At 38.7% G+C, this 23,302-nt stretch overlaps 1 protein-coding gene across 2 annotated transcripts in view; it reads right to left on the bottom strand.

Moving 5' to 3' along the window:
• LOC146309499 (ras-related protein Rab-26-like) overlaps positions 1–23,302 on the bottom strand; it is a 67,764-nt gene that overhangs the window by 18,540 nt on the left and 25,922 nt on the right. For both annotated transcript variants that reach the window (XM_084744784.1, XM_084744783.1), the window contains exons 3-5: positions 19,413–19,454; positions 16,114–16,180; positions 7,186–7,238 (exon numbers count right to left, since the gene is read on the bottom strand). In XM_084744784.1, the coding sequence (XP_084600910.1) occupies positions 7,186–7,238; positions 16,114–16,180; positions 19,413–19,454 (162 nt within the window). The remainder of the gene's footprint in view (positions 1–7,185; positions 7,239–16,113; positions 16,181–19,412; positions 19,455–23,302) is intronic.

Below are 23,302 nucleotides of genomic sequence, written 5' to 3'. Positions count from 1 at the left end.
TTCACCAACTCCTGACACTTCACAGATCAAACAACTAATTGATTAATCAAGAAAATAATCAACTGATTAATCAACAATAAAAAATAGTTGTTACTTGCAGCCCTAATAACAATAAACCAGCACAAAAATTACAATTACTGACAGAAACCACCATTTTTTGAACAAACACATTACAGATGCATGACAAACACATTGCAAAGACTAGCAAAAAGTAATGTTTATAACATACAGCAAACTGAAACACTTTGCATCGCATCATGTGAAATTATGTAAGTGAGGGCTATCTCTCAGCGTATGAGCTGCACATGTGAATGTCACAAGCCAGAATCCTACAGCGCCCCACAATGGTTGACAGATGCTATTACACAAACTATACAAGCTTTCCAGACTGAAGTTTCGTTTCAGCCTCATATGAACTACTACCACTAACAGAATAAGAACAAGAACACCAATAGCAACAACAATAACAATAATTAGAAATAATCATAAACATCAAGAAAAAAGAGCGCTGTCTGTATAGTATCTGTATCGGAATCGGATCGGAACTGAAAAAAAGTCGATACATCTCTAGTTTCTGCCTGAGACAGAACTTCTAAAATGCCAGAGACTCCGCTGGTTATAAATGAATGGTATTTAAATTCATATCACTGCATTATTTACTGACAGTGTTTCTCATCACCATCTGGTGCGGCAGTGCCATGACATTTAACTAACAGCTATGTGGTAGGCAGGCGGCCATTTCATTTGAAGCCAGACCATACCCCAGGGACAGACAGAGAGATGAATGAAGGCACACAGATGAAGGTTTCATCTCTCTCATTGCTTTTATTGCATTTCTACAACACAGACACAGCATGATCAAGAATTTGGAACATCAGCATGTGCAAACAGATGTAAGAGCAACTGCAGCAACAAAGTAATACGTCATTTAATAATCAGCATCAAAGCTCAGACTGTTCAATGAGAAAACTTTTTATTACCGCATATGTGCAGACAGTGTATTCTAATCCAGGTTAGAGCAATCGATCTGCTCAGCCAATGTGAAACAGAGAGTTTGTTTCTTATGAGCCTTATTCACTCTGATCAGTGAAGCACTGATCAATTCTAACGTTATGAGAACGCTGTAGGGATTTGTTCTGGTTGCATGCAATCAAAACTGCAGGTTCATGTACAAAACAGCAAAACTGGAGCTGGTGTCTCCCCCAAGGACACATCAGCAGATCAGCAACTCTTATAAACTAAACAGCAATCTATGTTGTCAAATTAATAACACGATTACTAAAATGTAAAGTGTCTCAGTTATTATTCACGCAGCTACAAAAAAGGTCCTTGTCAGGTTAATGCCAGATGTAGGTCTGTTTTGTCGTGTGAATAAACGACGAGTGCTGAGTTCCTTCTCTAGAGGTCGGGCTCTTGCTAACACCACAGCTTAGTCCAAGATCCAAAAGCTGACGGGGAATCTCTCTCATTACCAGAGTGGCCTGCTGCCCTTTCTAAATGGTGCGTTTCAGGAACCGCAGGTTAATTGACAGACAGAGAGCAGTGAATCAGGCTGGTTTGACAATCTTTTTGATTCCCAGCTTTGAATGATAACACCACAGGAGCCAGGCTGCTTTTTAACAGAGTAACCCAGACAAATGATTTGCAGCAGAGGCCTAAATGGACTCTTAGAGTCTCCCTGAAGCACTGCTTCTGACAAGAAGACATTCATCACTGTGCTAACTGGCTTGTGTATTTCTGCTACATTGGCTTACACCAACAAATACTTGTCACTGTGTATCACATAAACAAAAGACATGCATGGCACTGACTGTAACAGACTAAAAGAAACACCTGAGTTACTCTCTGATGTAGGCCGGAGCTTGAAATGCAGGTGCGAACACAGTCTCTAATAGTTACAACTAGGTCTTCTATTATTATTTGCTATAATTTTAGAAGTTGTAGACCCATATTAAGTTGCACTTTGGATTTGTAAGCCAGATAACTTTGAGTAATGTAGCTAACGTTGGGTGGAAAAAAAAAAAAAGGTAACCTGAGGGTTAACTCACACAGCATCCGCTTTACAAGCTTAGCAATAAGGCTAATATTAGCAAGCATTGCTGTTAGCCAAGAAATTGAGAGTAACATGTAATGCTGGTAAAAAAAAAAAAAAGGGGGATAACCAGTATGGAATCCAGCTTTGCTAGTTAAGGCGGAAATATACTTGCTTTTAACTACGCGTTCGCATACACACTCTTATGCATCCCTACGCTTCATGGCTGCCTCGCGTATCCTGCATCCATTTGGAGCGATGGTTGTTGTTCTCGTACGCAAACGCATGTTTAAGCAGCAAGTATATCTCCAGCCAAAGTAGCCTACTTTTTAACACAAAATATACCTTTTTCTAAGCTGTCAGAAGACAGGGAGCTGTTTTTTACATTTCTGTAATTATCAAATAATGCTTGGAGGTAGTTAATGTTAGTAAGTACTTTGCTACCTGACTGGCAATAATAATCATCACTATCATCATAGAAAATGTAGAGATGGTAAAAGCTCAAAAGACATGTTAGACCTTTCCAGTAAAAGGTTCTTTGATTGAGAGGATACTGAACCTTTTTAAAGATAATTTTTAAGATTGTATCCTAATAAAATTTCTGTGTATAAAGTGAGTCTCTCTCGCCTCAAGTGTGAAGTCCTTTTCCCTCAGATGACGGACAGCTCCTATGTGACGTTAATGCTTACTCAGTAGCTGGAGAGACAATAATACACCGCAGAGAAGAGCGGGTCTGAGGGCGGAAGAGGAGGCAATGATGTGGCCTTCTCATTTCTCCCTCTCCTTCAGAGTGGCATTCATCACCATTAGCGTTCATTAACATGAGTTAGTGCTCGTTAGGCAGCCGTGTGCCAGCAGGCATCTGTAGCTTGCCGCCAGCGTATCTCCTCGCTGTAACAGACATTGACTGAATGTGAGAGGGATGCGGAGAAGAAAGAGGAAGGAGGGGAAGGCTAAGCAGGGCAGGGAAGGACCTGTCAACGTGTGTCTCCTAACATTACCCCAGTTTATCTCTCAGAGACTAAAAACTGTTTCAACCAATAAACTTAAACAGTGTTTGTGATGAAGTGAAACGTAGGATGCAACAAACAACTACGATCATAGCTATGAATAGAGAGCAGTGTTATTATAACTCTTTTGTTACATTAGGGAGTGTAGGGGAAGAGATATTTTGACTTGTCGGCGTAGGATTTAGAATTACCACCTCGCAGTTGTAAGCCTCTATGAACTAGTGAAGTTGCTGTTCGCAACTGTCTGTCCACTCGTGTAGTGTGTAGAGAAGATTTTGAAGGAATTCAGTAAAACGTTCAAGAGCATATGGTTATAGATAAATTGCCAATGAAAATAATTCTGAGCTGCAGCCCTACATTGGGTTGGATTATTGGCGAGGGCACATTCACACTGATGACTTTTAAGACATCATTATCATATTAAGAGTGCATTTACAGGCTTGTAATTCAGGCTACAACAGTGTGAAGGACAGGTTGTCTAGACAGCGCCTGAGCCAGTGTGTGTTGGACCTTGCAAAGATAAGACAAAGGCTGAAGGTCCTCTGAAGCAGCTGCTCACTAGTGCTGGACCCTTTCAGATGGTTGATGGCTACTCGTCCTCCCTTCTGTTACCATCTGCCCCGCATATCAGTGGCCTTTCCCATCCACTCCCCCTCTCCTCGAGCTGCTGTTCACATCTGGAGCCAGAGAAGCACATTTTTCTGCTTTAACGATCTCTTAGGGCAGATGGGCACATAGTATTTCTCTGGCAGAGACTGGTGACAGACGCCCTCTCCTTCCCCTAACAGCCCCTTTGCTGCTGTGAAAGGGACATTTTTTTCCTGATGGCCGCTGTCAATTAAAGCGGTTGAAAAGTGTCACCCTCCTGTTGCACGGTGCAGTTACCGCACACAGGGAAACAGCAGGTATGATGACATAGTGACACCAGCTGGCACGACTTCAGTCGCTCTGTCAGCTGCGGTGCTGTGAAGGAAGAGATCGATGTTTCTGAAAAGCTGCCATTTTGTCGTACTGATTTTTTACATTTTTTACAGAATAACCATAAAATGGGACAAGTGGAGCCGTTTAGCTTGTTTTTCCCAGCAAAAAAGACATTTCTGTTCTTTTCCTTTCACTACAGTAGGACTGTACAAACACATTTTCATTATTGATTCAGATATGAATTATTTGTTTTATTGATTGTAAGAATGTTCTCACAGCTTGACTTCCCCTCTGTATCCTTTCAAATCCTCCCTCCCTGTGGTGCTGTTATTCATTTCTTCTCTTGCATCGAGATATTATCTGTTTCCTTTTTGGTTCTTTCTGTGTTTTCACAGCTTGCTTTTTCAAAGTACAAATAAAAATAAAAATTGAACTAAAAACTGGAATTACTGCCTCGCCGTTCTATTCCTTCACCATCTAGTTAAGTTGCAGTTTAAATCCATCTCTGTCCAGACTCATATAACATGAGTAGTGAAGACTTTTAGGAATTTAATAAAAGTGTATATTTTGGCGGCTCACTGTACATGTACGATATTCAGTTTACTGTCACAGAGGAGTGTACAAAAACAGAAAATATTTGCATCTGAGATTTTGAACTTTTTTAAGATATAAAATGTCAATTGTTGATTAATAATCGATTAATTATTTCAGCTCTTATTTTGTTAGATATGTACGTGAAATCATTATATGAATTCTTTAACTGCGGCCAAAAACATGCTTAATGAGGCCACAGTGACCTTGACCTTTGACCTCCAAATACAAATCTGTTTATTCAGGAGTTCAAGTGGACATTTGTAACAAATTTGAAAAAAAAATCTGCCAAGGTGTTCCTGGACCTTTAACCTGAATCATAAAAATCTAATCAGTTCATCACTGAGTCCAAGCGAACATTTGTGCCAGGTTTCAACAAATTCCACCGAGGCATTCTTGAGATATTCTGTCCGTACGTCCGTATGGAAGCACAGCCTGAAAACATAATGTGTCCAGCCACAGCTGTCACTGGCGTGGAGACATTATTAATTATTCAAAGGCCTTAAGTGAGCAATCCCAGTGGCAAACTTACCATCAAGCAAATCACTTATCTGAATAAAAAAACAATAAGAAGCCATTGGAGCAGCAAATGCAGACTGTAATGTTTTCTTTATGTGTATATGCACATAATTACTGTATGACAAAATAAAATCTAAGAAAGTCCTTGGGAAAGGTTGACTATCTGCCCTGCTGTATTGAATTTTCATTTTCTTTTAATTAGCTGAATCAATAAGGGGAATATGTCTGGGCACCCAAGACTAGAATGTGATTTGATTTGTATTCTGCAGAGCAGACTGCATCAAACAATCTTCTTTAAAAAAATAAAGCTATATCCTCACAGGTTTCCATACAGGCATCTTTCATATTAACATTCAGTTTATGAAGCTGTGTCATGGAGGAAATCAAATCCTCTTTGCAAATGAATGATTTCCTTTGCATGAGAGCTCAGGTGGTTCTTATCGGTTTCATCCTTCATGAACTAATCCATTTTCAGTGTCCCTGTTGCCAGAGAGCACACAGCCACAGCATTTCAGTCTCCGCCAGGAAGCAGGGACGGGCGCCACGGTGGTTCAGTGGTCAGCCCTGAGTGAACCCCGTACATGCTGGGACTGGGGCCTTTCTCTGTTGAGCTCGCATGTTTTCCCCATGATAGTTTTCTCCCACACTCAAAAGACATGCATCTCACTGCTATTGACCAAGACACTGGCCTCAGAGCTGGAGCCGGTCTCTGCCCACTGTTCCAAGATGAGTCAAATGCAGAGGACACATTTTCCTGCAGGGACTAATAAAATATAAATTAACCCAACTAAATTGCTTAATAGAAGCAATTCCTTTCCAGTTTAATAAACCTGAAGGAAGATGTACTTTATTATCCTTAAGTATGATTGGTTATCTGTCCAGTGAGAGGTGGGACCTTAGTTTGAAACAACTGTTTAATAACAATTTTAAATAAACAATGATTTTTTGTATGTAGCCTCCTTTTAACTATTTACAATGTTTATTTACTTAAATATTAAAATCATAGATATATAAGTACGAGTAGGGTCGGAACGGTCCCATCTCTACTTGAAGGTCAGGAGCTTCAGGGAGGACATATATAAACCTTGATTAATTTTTGTTTTAAGACTTTCTATGCCTTTAATTTGCAGGACAGCTGAGGATATGGCAGGAAAGGGGGAGAGGGAGTCGGGGAATGACATGCAGGAAAGGGCTGTAGGTGGAAGTCGAACCCACGGCAGCTGCAGGGGACTCCCAGCATCAGTACATGGGATGAACCCTCTACCAACTGAGCTACCAGACCACCCAGATATAACTCTTTAGACACATTCTTCATGCTAAAATGAATACTGACAAATTAATCATGGTACAAAATTAATGACTGCCAATATTTGATTCTAAGGAGAGAGGCTAATCACATTCAACATCATATATTCACCCTGTCACTGTAGGCAAAGTGGGTCCAGTGCAAAGAGAACGAGAGCGCTGAAGAAAGAGACTGGAGGTCTGCCAGATATATGGACAGTTGAATAGTCCCCCTGGTCTGAGTTTTCATTAAACGCTGACTGTGCTATTCCTCACTAAATCACATTCAATTCCCATAATTCCTTCTGTTCCTGTTTGTTCTGCTGTTTTTCTTCCCCTCTTTTATCTTTGATCCCCACCTCGGGTCATTCTCTGCTTATTCAAGTATCTGTCACATGAACTGACTTTGATAAAAAAAAAATGTGGGCCAATGATGTCGCCAAAAAATGACAATGAAGCTCAGTGTTTTGTCATTACAAAGCTGCATCATCCAGACATTCATTCATTGTTTGTATCGGATGTTATTGAGCCTTTTGTGACAACACTTGTGGCCACGAGCTAGCCACAGCTCTTTGATCTACTAAATCAATCTGCTGTGCCGAGATAAAGTTAATTAAAATGAATAATTTCGAATTACCATGTCAGGCATGACGTTCGGTGCACATCATCGTGAAAGAATAACAATGCCTGTTTATGCAAAGCATGAAAAAAAGTGAGAGCAGTGATAGATTTTGCAGGATCTAATCTAACACAAAACATTCAGAGGTTTCTAAGCAGTTATAACAGCTATACAATTACAACAAATAAAGTGTGACAGAAGTAACCTACCTGTATGTTGTCAAAGGACGTTTTGTTGGTGACGTCATACAGTAAAAGCAAAGCTAAAAGAAAAGGAGAAAAGTTTAAGTGCATCGCTTCAAAATTCATGACTGCAGATCATTTTACATTGTACAATGGTTTGTCAGAATTATCAGCAAATGTTTAATTTAATCTTTCATCTTGATGTCTCAACCCCCCCTCTCTTCAAATTAAATTATGAAAGAGTTCATTTTCACTCTGGGCACAAGACTGATTAATTTGAATTCTCCCTCTTGGCCCGACAAAGTCCTGCACCACAACTGGCAGGACTCAGACAGATCAGAGTTAAGAGCTGAGGTGGTGAATTTACCGTACATTTTATTTATTGACGAGCTTAAAGTCCCTCCTTCATTTGCACAACTTGTTTTGAGTCCTGTTGAAGTAACCTTGAGCAAGAAACTGTTTTAATCATTATCAGCTGTTCTTTACGTCCTCCTGTGCCAGCTGAATTTTTTTTAACAACTCATTATTTTGGCATTCATATTTATTTATGTGTGTCCATGTAAAAGTACTGACAGCAGCCCAATTAAAACATTTGCATAGTCCACATGAAAAACCTCCCCATAACCACGTTTGGATAGCGACATGAAATGATTAGATCTCAACATAAAGGGTTTTACCTAGAACAGCCTATACTTCTAAGAGTGTATGGCCCTAATTATAATAAAATAACCTGTCAAAGTCACCTAAATAACAGAATTATTAATCTGCCTGAATCTTGAAAACAAATACACGCATATGCCGAGATGCAAAAGTCCACGTCCGCCTCTCTGTCTGTGTATCAGCTCGCCCTGGGAGTGCAGGTATTCGAGAGACAGCGAGGGACAGTGCAGCTAAGAGAGGTATTGTCCCAGGAGAGATGAGCATGATGCAGACTGACAGCTGTGTAATAAAGAATAAAGTTCTAGCTAGTCTTGTCCTGGAGGTGTTTCTCACTCTTGTGCTATCTGTTATCACCTGACAGTTGAAGTCAGGACACAGAAAATCATAAACTGTTGCTACTGTAAGGATGTGTTATGCCATTCTTGTATTAAACATCTTTTCCAAAAGCACTTTTCTATTAACAATGTTCCAGTTTGTGTAAAGGTCAACCTCAATTGTAAAAAAAAAAAAAAGATAATCAAATCAGTCATTTTGCAGTTTGTGCAAAATATACAGAACCTCTTTTTTTCTTATGAGTACTGGAAACAACAGACTCAATCAAGAATTCTCATTATATTTGAGATTTACTGGTAAATGGAACGGTGAAATTGAGGTTTCGGAGGAGGAGACGAACAGAGATTGCGAGAACAATACAGAGAAAAATTTGATGAGAAGATGAAGAACAGAAGACGGAATGAAACGAGGCAAAACAACAAAAGCGGAGAAAGCTAAATTGGTGAGACACAGTGACAACAATGACGCAGAACGACAAAAACAAAGAGGGAAGAACAACATGGGGAACAGGAGAAAACTTTGTGATGAGAGTATATGTGTGTGTGTCTCTTCTTCACATTCACACACACTCACTCATTTTCAGTCTCACATCTGTGATTTTAATGATATAATTTGAAAAGTTTTTACTTGTTCTTTGTGTGCATCTTTTTATTACACAAAATGCTTGTCATTAAATTATACAGCACAATATGAAGCATGCAATTACATTACTATCATTACAGTGAAATTATCCCTTTCTTAAGGGGTTTAGGATATAAACAACAGTTTCTGTAAATCAGCCTCAATTAAAAGCAAATGTGCTATCTGATGAAAAAACAGAACATATCATTTAGTGTCTTTTAAAACACTGAAAAATTGGTGAATACCCATTTAACCATTTCCTATGGTGTTATCTGTTAGGTATGTGAACCATAACTGTAAATAAAAGTATTAATTTAGAAAATATTATTATTTTCCTGCATTTTATTTATTCTTTTTTTTAAATTAGTTTATTCATCGTCTTACTTCTGGATTATTTTCCCTTTGAATTTTCCTCACATAGTTATGTCCCCAAACTTATCAACTTCTGTATTTGCTGTTGGATTTCTATATATATTTTCATTTTCTTTTTACATTTCTTTATGTATTTCTGCTTCCTAACATGCAAATATCATTCAAAGTGCACCATGAAATATAAAAAGCAAACAGGAATACATAAAGAACAGAAGTAAGTTAAGTGTGCACAAATGAATACGGAGAAAAATTCAAAATGTAAGAACATAAATAAATTTAAAATATAAATATAAGTTAAAAAAAGCAAAATGGAAATTTAAATGGGAAAGTAAATAAATATGGAAATGAAGCTACATAAATAAAGAAGCAAATAAAACGGAAATATTAATGTATTTCTATTTTAGAAATTACCTCATGCCTAAATTTATTTTTAATATTACTTGTTGCATTTAATGGCATGTTCATTAATTTATTAATTAATTAATTTATTTTTGATTTTGGCAGTTACAGTCGATGTTGGGCCTGATTGTTCAACCTTAACAGGTCCATTATTTGCTTTTTCAAACCATTTAAAACACGTTTGACAAACAGTCAAGGGCACATCAAAAACCAAAATGACCAAAACACTTACTACAAAATGGTGGAACTGATGAATGCATTTAGCAAAAAATCATATAACTAAGTTTCTAAACTTTAGTAAGGCGGCCTGTTAGATGTTATTTGTATTCGTAATAGTTCCTTCCCCCAGATTTCATGAATCGCTCCAACATTCAGGTGCTGCTGGCTGAACCATCTCTGCAAATGACTAGTTTCTACAGAAGAGACAAAAACAAACAAATCAAAGGCCAAGATTGCATAAAAGCTCACACAGTGGGTGTCTGAATTAAATGTAATTTGTGGTGAGCACAAGAAGGAAATCTCCTGTCTGTATAGAGATCACCAAGATAGCACAGGTCCCTTTGTTATAAGCACAGAGCTGTCCATCATTCTGGGAAAATAAATGCTTTTGCCAAATTAAAGTACTGTGTGAAAAAAAAGATTCGGGGTTATATTGTAGGAATATAAACCATGAAGTTGTTTTCTTTTTTAAGTCTTGAAACTGGATGCATTTGTGGAGGTGAAATGTTTTGCAGACTTTTATTTTTATCCAACAACTCTCTGAGCAAACTTGTAATTTACATTTCTTCTTTATGTTTCGTCTGTTTTGCTCCTTTTGGTTTTCTCTTTTATCGCAGTCTACACAAATAGACTAAACCAAGATAAGCATGAAGTGTAAAAAAACACACACATCCTGAAAATGGAAACTAAATAATCACTGAATTTTCACACAAAAATGAGCTGAAAAATATCTGATGGCTGTCTACACCTTTTCTCCCACACAGCAGATACAGTGCATATTCACCAACATCTAAAATAATCCTCCCTGCTTCTCTTTCTCTCTCTCTCTCTCTGTCCTCTTCCTGAGCCTCTCCTCACTCAGAGTCCCTCCACCCTCCCACACTCATCCTCTCTCTGAATGCACCAACACTTTAGCTTTGGATTTTCTCTGCCTGCAGCTCTGCTCCCGCCCCAGAAAGTTATAGCAGCGACAATTAGCACCATTCATCATATTTCACCATGGCTTCATGGAGGAGTGTGTGTTTGCATGTCACAACATTGTGTGTGTAAATGGGTTTAAGGTTATAAAAGGAATGCTGGCAGGCTTGTGCGATCTGCAAATCCTTTAGTGTGTAATAATGTCACTATTGTTGGCTCAAATGTAAACCTTGTTACAAACAAATATAACAGTAATAAACTATAAAATGGTGAAAATAACCCGCGGCTGGCCCAAGTCCTTTGGGACCCTGAGCAGAATTTGAGTTGTGGCCATTGGCGTTAAGCATAGTACAGCTTCCTGGCCTCAAGTTATCATTATTTATTATTAAAAGCCTGAGTTTTTTTCCAGACTTGGCATTCCTGTCAAAAACACTGCCTTGTGCACTCGTGCTGATACATTTGGCAAAATATTGCTGGACTCTAGTATATTTTTGTAGTGTTGTGAAATTACTTTTTTTTTCTCATGTGGTAGATATCCAACCAGCCAATCAGTGCTGACTTTGGTTAAAGAAAAGCATTAGTCATAGGGGGGAAAAAAGTCTCTACACACCTGAAAGTGCGACAAGTGTGTCGGAGGAAGGTGCAAATTACAGACAATGAAAAAAACTCTTGTACACTGTCTCGCATTTCAAATGATGAGATAATTGTAAATTTACACATGAAGCCTCTCATCATTAATATAATGATGCATTATTGCCTACTGTCAGGTGTAACGTCTGTATATCTTTTACATGCAGGTTTATGAGATTTTACCCTGACCTTAGATTTCAGTGACAATCTGACCCTCAGGTAACACGGCATTAACAGCACTTTTAGACTTTTATACTATACTAAACTTTTCTACGGTATTATTGGGGCCTTAATTATGTAATTTACAAGTGTCATGCATGTACACTCAAATATGCACAGGCAGATCATTTACACAATCATCTGAAGTTAAAATTATGAGAGAAATGAATATGAAGATGCTCTTGCATGAGGCACATTGTATTTGATCCATTGCCTCAAGAATGACTTTTTACTATTTAAACTAAATGGATATTGGTGTAATAATTCACTGATGTTTTGACATTTATTCCACTTATTCAAATGTCCATCACTTGTAACTCTTTAATGGATTCTGGGGATATGATGATGATGACTTCTATTTTTTTTATTTTTGGAGGATTTGAGATTACATGGGTATTTAAGATTTATTCTGTCATTTTGTATCATTTGAAAGCTGTTGTCGAGCTGATGATGTGTTGAGCAGTTTCAGGTGATGATCAATCGCAGCAGTCCTCTGCCTGGTGATTGGAAAACAGAGGCAACTTTTGTTTGTATGTTTGTATTTACAGTATATGCAAATGTTTTGTTGCTGTGCACATAACTAATGAAGGTCAGATACACAGAAACGTCAATAATAAATAAAGTAATAGCAATAATAAGGGAGAGACTGTGTAGGGTTTTTTTTCATTCAGTGGTTATAGGGATAAAAGACAATAATTATCTTGATAACCATTACAGTATTAATGTAGTGTTGTTAGTGTGAGCCAGCAAGGGCAGTGAAGAAAAGACTGCTAGCATGAAAATACTGATATAAATTATGCAGGATTTTAAACATGCACTAACTGCTTGTTTGCAAACTATTTCTTATTTTACACCCACAGCTCTGTTTTTGGTCTCCACCAACTCCTTCATGTCCTGCATCATCCTGCCAGGATTTATTTCACAATAATGACTTCCTCACTGTACATTATCCCTTATATATATACATATATATCTACTATCCTATCCTATCTGGAATAACTTTAAAATATCAAGATAATATCTTCAAGCCACACTGCTCAGCTCTAATTATAGCTGGAGAATTTCCTCTGGTGGCTGTGGGAAAAATGTAAACATAACTTTTGTTTGTTTACAAGAAAGCTCCACAGGGCACCTTTAAGTAGGGTAATTGGTTTTATCAATGACCTTATCAAACCTTTGGAATTATATTACGGTCATTAATTATTAAGTGCTATGGGATGTAAAATATTACTTTTTGTTCTTGCACTACCTGTGTGCATCATTTAAAATTTTACAGACAAAATGCACACCACTACCAATGAAAAAAAGGGAAAAACAACTCAATAATTGGTTAATTTTTACCCCCCTGCCATACAGAAGTTAAAGATTCACATACTGTACGAGGTGTATCTTTAAAGTTGGCTGCCATTTCAGAGATAATTTGATGTAGACAGATGTACAGTGCAGCTTAAACAAGGCACAAATCATCGGGGCTTACCCTAAATCTGCAATGAGTGCTTGTGTTACATGATCAGTTCACTGTGGGAATACATGGAAAGACAAAGCTGCACTTTGCAGAACAAACTTGAGTTTGTTTTCAAAGTTTATGGCAAGCACACAGAGACTGACAGTTGACACAGTACGACGGTAAGCAGGCAGATCAAAATGTACCTGCTTTTGTTTGAACAAAATACTGAAAGCTGGAGAAACCGGCACAGCGGACCCTTTTGTACAACACATCAGACACTTCAAAAACTCACCGACAGTCTGTTGCTGAAACAGGAGTTTGTTCGAGTTCGACAAAGTCGGAGTGAATCACAGTCAGCAACATTTGTTGGCTTGGTATCTACATGGGTGTGCAAGTGATGAGTGACTTTTTTTTACTGTGGTGCTGCCATAGAGTTTAAAGCTACTACAAGGAGTTTTAAATGGTTATGAAACAGACTCAATTTAATACCACTGCCTCTAGATGACCTACATAAGAAATAGTAAATGATACACTTAACTCCCGATTCAATACTATCATGATACTTGGATGCCGATTCGATATGTATTGCAATTTGTTATTAAGATTTTTGTTTGCTTTTTGAATCATACACATTTCTAAGAACAATGCACATCATATATCAGTGAGGCTTTGAGTTTTATTTCAGCAGCATCATTGCTGTGCTACATGTAAAAGTAGTTAATTAGATACTTTTGGAAGTAAACTTTAGCTGTTCCTGTTCATCCAGCTGGTGTCCTAAGAAGATAATAAATAAAATAAGATGTTGAATATGAATAGAGCCTCTGAAAACTGCACACAGTACAATGTGAGCATTTAATTAATGACCTTTAAGCAGGAAGTTGAACTTGAAAAGTGTCCTTTCAAAACCCTGGACTGCATCCAAAAGTGGTAATCACAAAGGACGTTAGTATGAATAAAAAATAAATACTTTATGAAGTAAAATGCTGGCTGTTTCTCTTCCAAGTAGTAGCTGTATTCTGAGTTTGAGTTTTGACCCTTTGAAGCAGCTCAGCGTGGAGTGACTGAGTTCGCAATGTGTAATCAGCAGCTATTAATTTGTTTCCTCAGATCAGAGGAAATACATGCCTGAAAGTATGAGCACACATTACATTTTATGTTAAGCATGTGAAGTAAAATTGACCTCTTTGTTAAGATAATATTAATGCAATTATGATGCTAATTTCCTTTAGTGCATCAATGTGAATTTTAATTATTTAATTGTCCACAGGATCCTGCAAAACCAAAAAAATATGATACTTATTTATAGTAGCTTCAAAGCTCAGACTCTATCTTAAATATTTTTTCTTTCTCCAGAAAACCAGAGGCTATTTCTAATTTCTATTTTTCTCACTCAGTCTCTTCCAAGAGACAGGTGACAAGGTGCATTTAGAAGGGGTCACATCCGTGATGATGTGTGGAGATCCTTGGTGTAACACCTTGCTCTGTGGTTTAGCTTATCTTGTGATATGCCTCCGGGTAGTAATGGAAACATAATTGAAAATCCTGACACCGAGATGTCTAAGGCTACACTGCAAAAAAGATGTGTGATGTGGTTTTCAAAAGAAGAAGATATGTTCCTGGGCGTCGTGCCTGAAACTGGACCTGCTAAAAGTCCTCCGGGGTCTCCTTCCTCCAGGAGACAGAGAGAAATAAATCCTGCTGTAATTACGCAGGCTAACCGCCAAACCATGACATGCATAATGAGGATAATACACAGACACAGATCATTTACAGTCATTAAATCATGTATGCATGGAGTTGGTCACACACACACACAACCTGGCCCTGCTTAAGTTGCGTAAACTTTAATAGATTATACAGACACACAGATCCAGATGGTAAAACTTCCCTTTGATCACACAAGAATTCCTCACTGCCCAGAGATTAAACGACCAAACGAGACGATGCGTTCTCCATAAATATGAGGGGACAAAATGACAAACACACACTGCAACACTGTGTGAATATCAAGCACCCAAAAAAGGGCAGAGCCAACATTTCTCCCCCTTAATGAAAAGTCAGTCCTGTTTAGAAAGCTGCAGTGTGTGTGTAAAGGTAAAATCCTCTGGTTCCTCTGGAATAACACAAATCAGATTAAATCATGGTTTACCTGTTAATTATGTTGCACCAAACTTTTAAATTAGCTTTAAAAAAGATTTAATCTAAATCGCTTATCTTATCTTATCAGTTTAGTTTTTACTCTAAACCTAAACTTAATTCTGTGTCACCAAAACATAAGTCCAATTTAAACTGTGATCAGTATTAACTTTAAAGTTAAAGGACAGGCGTGACCTGACTGAATTTTGTGAAACGTCTCTTGATAATAATTCGGCACACCAACATTGTAACAATTTAAAAAATGTTTTAGTTAGCTACTAAACAATGTAATGTTTTGTTAAATTTTTAGCATGGTAGCAAACACTGTGGCAGGAAAAAGACGAAAGATGACTAATAAGATGTTAGTATGTGTTTGTGCGGCTCAGGGTCCTGTTTTGTGCTTCATACACCAGATAATGCTCAAGCTGTTTACTAAAAGCAGCTCTGCCTTGATTACCTGCTTTATGAAAAACAGTGGAGCGTTGCTACTAAGAGCTTTCTAAATGAACTTGAATGCCTAATAATGGCATCATGATGAATAAAAAGTAGATATACACACAAAAACACACACACACACCCATCGGTGATGACTGATTACAGATCATCAAAGAATGCCATGAATTCTGAATGTGTTGTCTTTCCATCTCAGGAGAGCTATGAAAGCTCAGTGCTAAATAATTCTGCACAGAAACCTTCTTTACACATTTTATTTTCATGGGAAAACAGCTTCTAAACAAGAATCCTTCATTTCATTGTGCTGTGTTCAATGTAAATAAGCGTATATATTTTAAAGCCCTCTCCATGCTACACTCCATGCATCGGGAGGTTAAAATGACAACAAAATGTTACACTAAAACTGCACTGTGATGAGGTTATAAGCTGCATAATAGGACACTGACCTGAGCTGCAAATAGAGATCGCTTCTTAGCTCAGAAGTAAATCCTCTGTAGTACAACAATCTCAGAGCTGTATACGAGTGTGTATGTGTGTGGGTGTCTCACCATGGGCGTCACGGTAGTAGGCATGAGTGACACTGCGGAACCGCTCCTGTCCAGCTGTGTCCCAGATCTGCAGAGAATAAGAGAGTGAGGTAATCACTGAATACAGAAAGAAGTTGCTATCTTTTTTTTTTTTTTTATGAGTCCTCTGTTTGCTCAGTCATGCTGCTGGAGCTCATCGTGAGGCCCTCCATTCAATTTACTCCTGTGATACTGGATAAGTCTCGAATATGGTAATGGATATTGAACAGTCCATTGTCTTATGAATTCAGCGCTGACCAGATCTGGAGTTAAAGCTGCTGTCATTGATTTTTTTTGTGGCCACTTGGGGTCAGCGCAGCAAGCTGTAAACAACATTAACATATTATCACCATAAAGTTGTTATGGCTAACATTAGTAAAGGTTCCACATCCAGTAGACATGAGCAAAATTAGCATTAATTAGGGCCATGATTGACATTAGCCATGACGCTAACTTGATGTAACTTTAACAGAGGGTTAACTATACAGCTAACTGTGCTGCTAACTTTGATGAAAGCACAGCACTCACCAGCGACATTCAGCGTCTGCTCCCAAACATGGGCCTTCCTGTCTCTGTTATGTGACAGGTTATGTCACAGACATGGACAGAACAAGCGTCTCTTATATTTTCTTGGTCACCAGGCTGAAGAGTCCCCATCTAGTGTATGATTGGATGCCCCCCCAAAAGTGGCAGTGATGTCATAGATGAGCTTTTCAACTATAAAGTACTTGGAGTGGCCGCACAAAAAGCCAGTGACTTGGAAAAAAAAAGATGCTGGGTGCAGTGCCTTTTCTCTAGTTGGCTGCACACTGCCTCATACGGTCTCTCCATTGGTGCTTGGAAACTTATTAAACAACAACCCCATAATTTCCCCCTATTCAATACAATTCTAGTATAACCCTCTCCCTCATGCTAAGCACATCTGTTAGCAAGGTAGCTAGTTAGCTTCGTCAGTATTACTCCCTAATATCAGTACAGGCCCCAAAAATCCAGTATTGGTCAGGCGCTTCTCGTCTTTACCAGCTAGTGGCCAAAGTGGTCTTTCTGCCATATGGGGGACTGGGCAGGTTGCATACAGTACATTTATCAAAGCTTTTTAGGCTAAAACCGGGGCTGACTAGAGTATGGATGCCCTGGTAGGCTTTAGTAGTATTTGGCAGTCAGTTGGACTGGCATACCAAAATTTTCCAGTAGTTGTTGCAGTTTGCTCAGCCAGTGGAACATTTGAGCCCATGAGTGGAGTTGCATGTCAGTTTCACAACATGTTCCTGCAAATGTTTAACAATAAAAGCCTTACTAAGATGGATTATACTGCATGAGTTGTGTAAAAGGTTTTTAATAGATGTTTTACTATTTTAAAAATGGGAGCGGCATCAACTTCAAGCTTGAATAAAGGGCTTTGGGTTCATTCTGCGTTCCTGTGGAGACAACACAATGCAACATGGGCTGAGTAAATGATATATAAATCATGTTACGGGTGTTGCGATTGGCGACAAGATAACATTCATTCTAATCCTCCATTCTCATATTTTTTACTGAATATCGGCCAATAACACTAAAGCTGCAGGCTGTAAAATGGAAACTGTGATCTAAAAGATAAAACGTTCCATAGAGCGAAGGGGAACAAGATCAGCCGTTTATCACTACAAGCAAGCCTCTATTACATTAGCCATAGTAATTTAAGGTATTGTTAGTGTAAAACTTATTGATTAGAACAGATTTAAGGTCACAGCACATATTGTATTTATTATTTTTCCCCATCATTCCTAATATTTAGCCCAGCCTGGGTCATGATATTGAATATGACTCAACCGTGGTCGATGCCGTACATCCCATTGTCCTACTGTAGTTGAATAATGCTAATTAACTCCTTCTTTTTCTTTTCAGGCAGCACTGTCTCTCATCACAATTTGGCTCCAACAGCAATTACAGTCTTTTCTCTCCCCATAGCAGACCTGTGCAGGTTGACTGCACAGTGCACTTGATTTTGTTCGTATGAACAATTCTTTTCTCAGCATTTTTCTCTGGACACTTTCTTCTTCTTTCTTTCTCTCTCTGAGACATGTCAGCCTTGATGCTCGTTCTGCTTCCTGATTGCCTCCTGGGGCAACCGTCCCCCCAGGATCCAAACGGCAGTAATGAAGAATGGCAATTACAGGAGGAAAAATAACTCTCTCTCTTTATGTTTGTAGACCCCAGGCTGCTCTATATGATGACATTGTGACAATTAACCCCAAATGAATACATCACAGGGCAGACGTCCACTCCTAATTAAGATCATTAGGGGTAATTCACATAATTACCTGCTCTGTTTGACAGAAATATATAATGTATAACAATGCTGAATTGCTCTCAGCATGGGCTCCACTTCTCAAAAAAGTGAACAAAGTGTGTGTGAGTAGAAAAAAAATTCAAAGCCATGGAAAGTATTCATGGAGAAGGATAGACCCTAATTATGTAGGCTGTATTTTATATCAAATTAGACAAAAACTAGATATGTGTTCTTTATTTGACAGTTAAAAAAACTTTAAATGTTCAAAAACTTTTTACACACCTTTTTTGATTCGTCCCATACTAACGGCAGGGTAGCCAAGACTGATGCCTACTTCTTTGCTCAGATCACATTATCTGCCTACAGTGATACAGTAAGTCCAAAATATCCCTCCACCTCTATACTTTTGGCCTTTACTTGGGAGTATCTGGTTTACATCTTGTTTTAAATGGGGGCAGATATGCGAATTCACTTTAGTTTACAGTGTAGTTCTGTTGTAATGCATCCCTAACTACCCTCTAATGAAGTCTAATAAGGGTCTAATCCTGTCTAATAAAGAACATATTTCTAGTTTTCATTTAATTGATACAAAGCAGCTTGTTACGTCTTTTTAGAGTACAGTTAGATGTATGGTGTCTAAAAAGGGTATACTGTCTAATAAAGACCATATTATTTGTAGTTTTGTCTAATTTGACTAAAAGTAGGGCTTACTGTAAACTAAAGTGTGATTATTAAGTTTTAGGTATGATCATTGATCATTGTCCTCTCAAAAAAAGGCTACTGACAGATATCTACTTGAGGCCCATGCATCAGCGAGCTGAAGTAAATAGGTGGCACTGATAAACCTAAAATGGATTTTATCTTGAAGGCAGGTGGGGTTGGATACTGGATCTGACAGGTGGCTACAATGCCTCTGGGATTAGAGCCTGATTCTTATTTGTGTGACACCTTTCTGTTGATGGCAACTCTTATAGACAGTTGTTTGATGATTGTCAGGATAAATTCTTACCTGGAGCTTCACCTTGACGCCATCAATGTTCAGGACTTTATTCTGGAAATGAAAGCAAGAAATCATAAGTGACAGTGCCTAAATTTAAACCCCTTTTTCCCAGCTAGAAACAACTTTTTCAGTATATGGAAGAAACAACCTCAGGTGTGGGTGCGTCAGTTTGTGGTCAGACACCTCTCTGAACAGTCTCTTCCTCTCATCTACCAGCCACACTCTCCCCGCCTCTCATCATCAATATTGCATGTCTCCACCTCACTTTGGCCCCTTTTGATGAATCCCGGCTTCTTTCCCCCAGAGGATTAACCCCCTTTGCCCTCCTCGATTCCCTCCGTCTCTCCATTTTAGGGAGACATTCCTCTGATCTCGGCTTCGATCTGCTCCGCCACACAGCGGAGTGGAGCTCAGCCAAACGGACGTGCAGTTTCCCAGGTCAGAGGTCGACTCTGTCTTGATGGATAGGTGTACAAAGTTCAAACAACCTGCCATCAAATTAAATTTGGTCTTAAGTGATGACAGGAGTTAGTTAAAGTTAAAAAACACAACGAAATGTAGAGTTTCTCTTAAAGGCACTAACTCCTTTTCTGCTCATATGACTTTAAAAGTGTTTTGCTATTTACGAAACATTGCAGTACATATTGGACTGATTTTTTTTCCCTGTAGCTCATTTGCACGCCTGACCTGTATGTCAAGAAGTGACTCAGAAAGATAAATCAGCTTGGAGGTGTGATGCTGCCTTGTGCCCTCGGCCCTTCACCTCATTGATCAACATCCCTCCTGTTCCAACAAATGGAGGAGTGTTGCATCTTATTGATCTGCACTATAAGACCAATGCTATACTTCCACGGCTTCTCCTGTTTCTGGAAGAAATAAGGGATGCAATTTACGATTATTTTCATTATCAATTAATCTGCTCTAATCTTGCTTAACTGATTAATCATTTTGGTAGCAGCTTTTTAGTACCCCCTTTTCATACACATGTGCTGGCCTAGTTTGTCTCTGTTTGACTTAGCACACGATCCTGGCATGGCAGAGATTTGCATCTTCATTACAACAGAGCTACGTGTTTGACAGTGTTTTTTAAATGACAACTGAGCTCGATTTAAGCAGCTACAAGATGGCAAACAAACACTTAATTTTCTTTAAATTCTTTGCAATAAAATTCCTGTTATTTTGTCATTCATAAGCTTTTATTATGAGGCAGAAAAAATAGGAAATGTTGGGTTTTCATTAGCAGAAAAAGTAAAATAAGGCTAGCAGTAGAAATTAAACATCAAACCACAGAGATTCAGTTAGAAACACTGTAGTACTGAGAGCTGAACACACAGACACGTCTTTCTCTCGCTCACAATCCACTCGCAACACACACTTGTTTGAGGGGGAGAAGGGGGTTCTCCACGGGTTGACCGCAGAAGACAAGACGTCAAAGCCGGTCGCTTGGAGATGGGTTGGGCTCCCTTTGGCCCCATTTCAGGTTCATCTCTGGCACGACTTGGCACAGCTCTGCTGGCTAAAAGTGGTAATGGAAATGTAAGGTGATGGTCTTCCTGAAGATAAGGTTCAAAATCTTGTGCTAATCCATGTTTGTTATTGAGATTTTATATCATATCATCTGCTGTGCACTGTGGATCAAATTTCATTGGAATACATTCAATAGTTGTTGAGCTATTTCACTGAAAAACAAAACTGTCAACCTTGTTGTGGTGCTAGAGGAAAAGTGAGAGGATCATCAAAATCAGTAGGATTTATCCTCTAGCGACTGATCAGTGTGCAACATTTAATTGGAATCCATTAAATAGTTGTTGATACAATTTAGACTGGACCAGACTGGTGTTTAATGAACGCATATATATCAACATGAAAGCAGGAAGCTTTTTATATTATGTATTACCTGGACTTTCACATCGACACATCTATTTCATCACACGCATTCCCATTTTCCATGCTCTAGTGGCTGCTGTAGAAAAGAGGAGGTCAAGATGTTCCTCAGTGACCCACATGTAGGTCTCCCGGTACACCAATGTGGATTACATCACCTGGTGCCACGGCAACGCTCAAAAGCCTGTCCCCACCATCATCCCTCTTAAGTTGCTCCTCCAATTCCCCTGACCCACAAGGAGAAACAGAAGATTTTTAACCCTGACAAGATGCAGCTAATCTGCGAGCAGAGCACTTAGAAAGCGATACCGTCTTTGTTGACGTGTTCGGTTGATTTACCTCCCTGAGAGTCACAAAGCAGGATTCTCATACATATTCACGGGCAAGTTGAGCTGCAAGCTGGCTTGTAAGTGCGCTCTGATAGGAATCAGAGTCTCAAAAGATTTCCTCCCTGTTGTTGTTGTCACTAAAAACAACCCACAATGTGCTTGGAGGCTTCATAAATATTTAGTGACCCAGAAAAAGAGGCTCATGATGGCACTGTGGTGAGGGTTTTGGGTGGTTAGTCAGACTTGATTGCACTGATAATTACTGTTAGATTTGTTAAAGTCTGTGTAAAGGGACTTCAAGTAGCTGCTGACAACATGTGAAAAAGACGGAGAAATATGTACTGTAGTATTGAATTGTGGAGTTAGATTGTTCCCCTGTTCGTGATTTCTGTGTTCAGGATTTTTTAGGTGGACTTGAAATATGAAGTGATGCAATGGAGCCACAGTCCCCTAACACTATATAGGCCCCACAAATCCACACTCTCTCCAGTGGTCAGTTACGAATGTACCTTCAACGACTCTCAGAGCACAAATCACCATGAATTCAAACACTTTTGACCATTAATGTAATAAGTACAATACCCTGTGGCTCTACCAGCAGAATTAGAGTAACACAACACAATTTGCCACCAGCTTTGTGTGGAAATACTTCAAAAGATTAAACTATGAAGATTCAAAGTGTGCACTGCGCTCTAAGGAGGGATAAAACACGCTGGACTGAGGACTCAGCTGAAATTTTGGAATCTCAGACAAAACATCAAAGTTCAAAGCGTGCAAAAACCTTTTTTGGATTTGTACGTCAAGTACACTTCAAGGTTACATACTGGCAGAGTTGGCAGCATATGATGGATTTACCTTCATTTTTTTGCTGTGTTGAAATGCAGCGCTGCCAAAATCTCCTGTAGAATCCATCCAAAATCTCTCACTAAGTAAGTAAAAGGATTTTTAAAGTTTGAAATTTGACTTATCATTAATTTAGGACTGAATAATAATAAAATATTAGGGTTTATCAGACCGACTATATACAGTATGCCATCGTGGAGCGCACGGTGTCAGCCTTCTGCTGGAGATGCAGCAGAATGCGAACAGAATATGGAATCTGTCTCAGCTTAATAGAACTGAAGACACCAAATGACTTGCTTTAACAAATTGTGTTTGTTTTTAATACAAAGAATTGTAAAATATCACTTCTTGGAGGCTGCTCCACCAGACTGTGACAGATCAGAGGCAATAAATTTGGCATTTCATCCTTGCAGCTGTAGCGAAGGTCAAGCCGCGTGCAGCACGTACAGTTTATATTCTGTTCATTATAATGTTGAAATCGTGTTCTTCTGCCTCGGTAATTAGTGATACCAACAGATTATACACTAAAGTAGTCAGGTTTGGTCCCCACATACATTGGGATTGTGTGCTTCTGTCCCCAGGATAGAAAACGTCTCATTTTTAGGAAAAAGTATTAATCCCTTGTCTAACATTACATCAGCCATGTTTTGCCCCCTCCATGTTTAACCCAAGTCAGTATTCATGCTCGGAACACATATTTATTATTGCTTTACACAGAGGAAATACATGAAACCAGCCAGAACAAGACATAATAACACAGATTTAATGGGAACTGAGAGAGTGTGAACTGAGGAGGATAAAAAGTATCTGAGCAGCTTATATGGCTAAATCTACTGTGGTAAG

This window comes from Lutjanus erythropterus, chromosome 19, assembly GCF_056507025.1.
Source record: "Lutjanus erythropterus isolate fLutEry1 chromosome 19, fLutEry1.hap2, whole genome shotgun sequence".
NCBI lineage: Eukaryota > Metazoa > Chordata > Actinopteri > Lutjaniformes > Lutjanidae > Lutjanus > Lutjanus erythropterus.
This window is presented reverse-complemented; position numbering and strand designations above follow the sequence as displayed.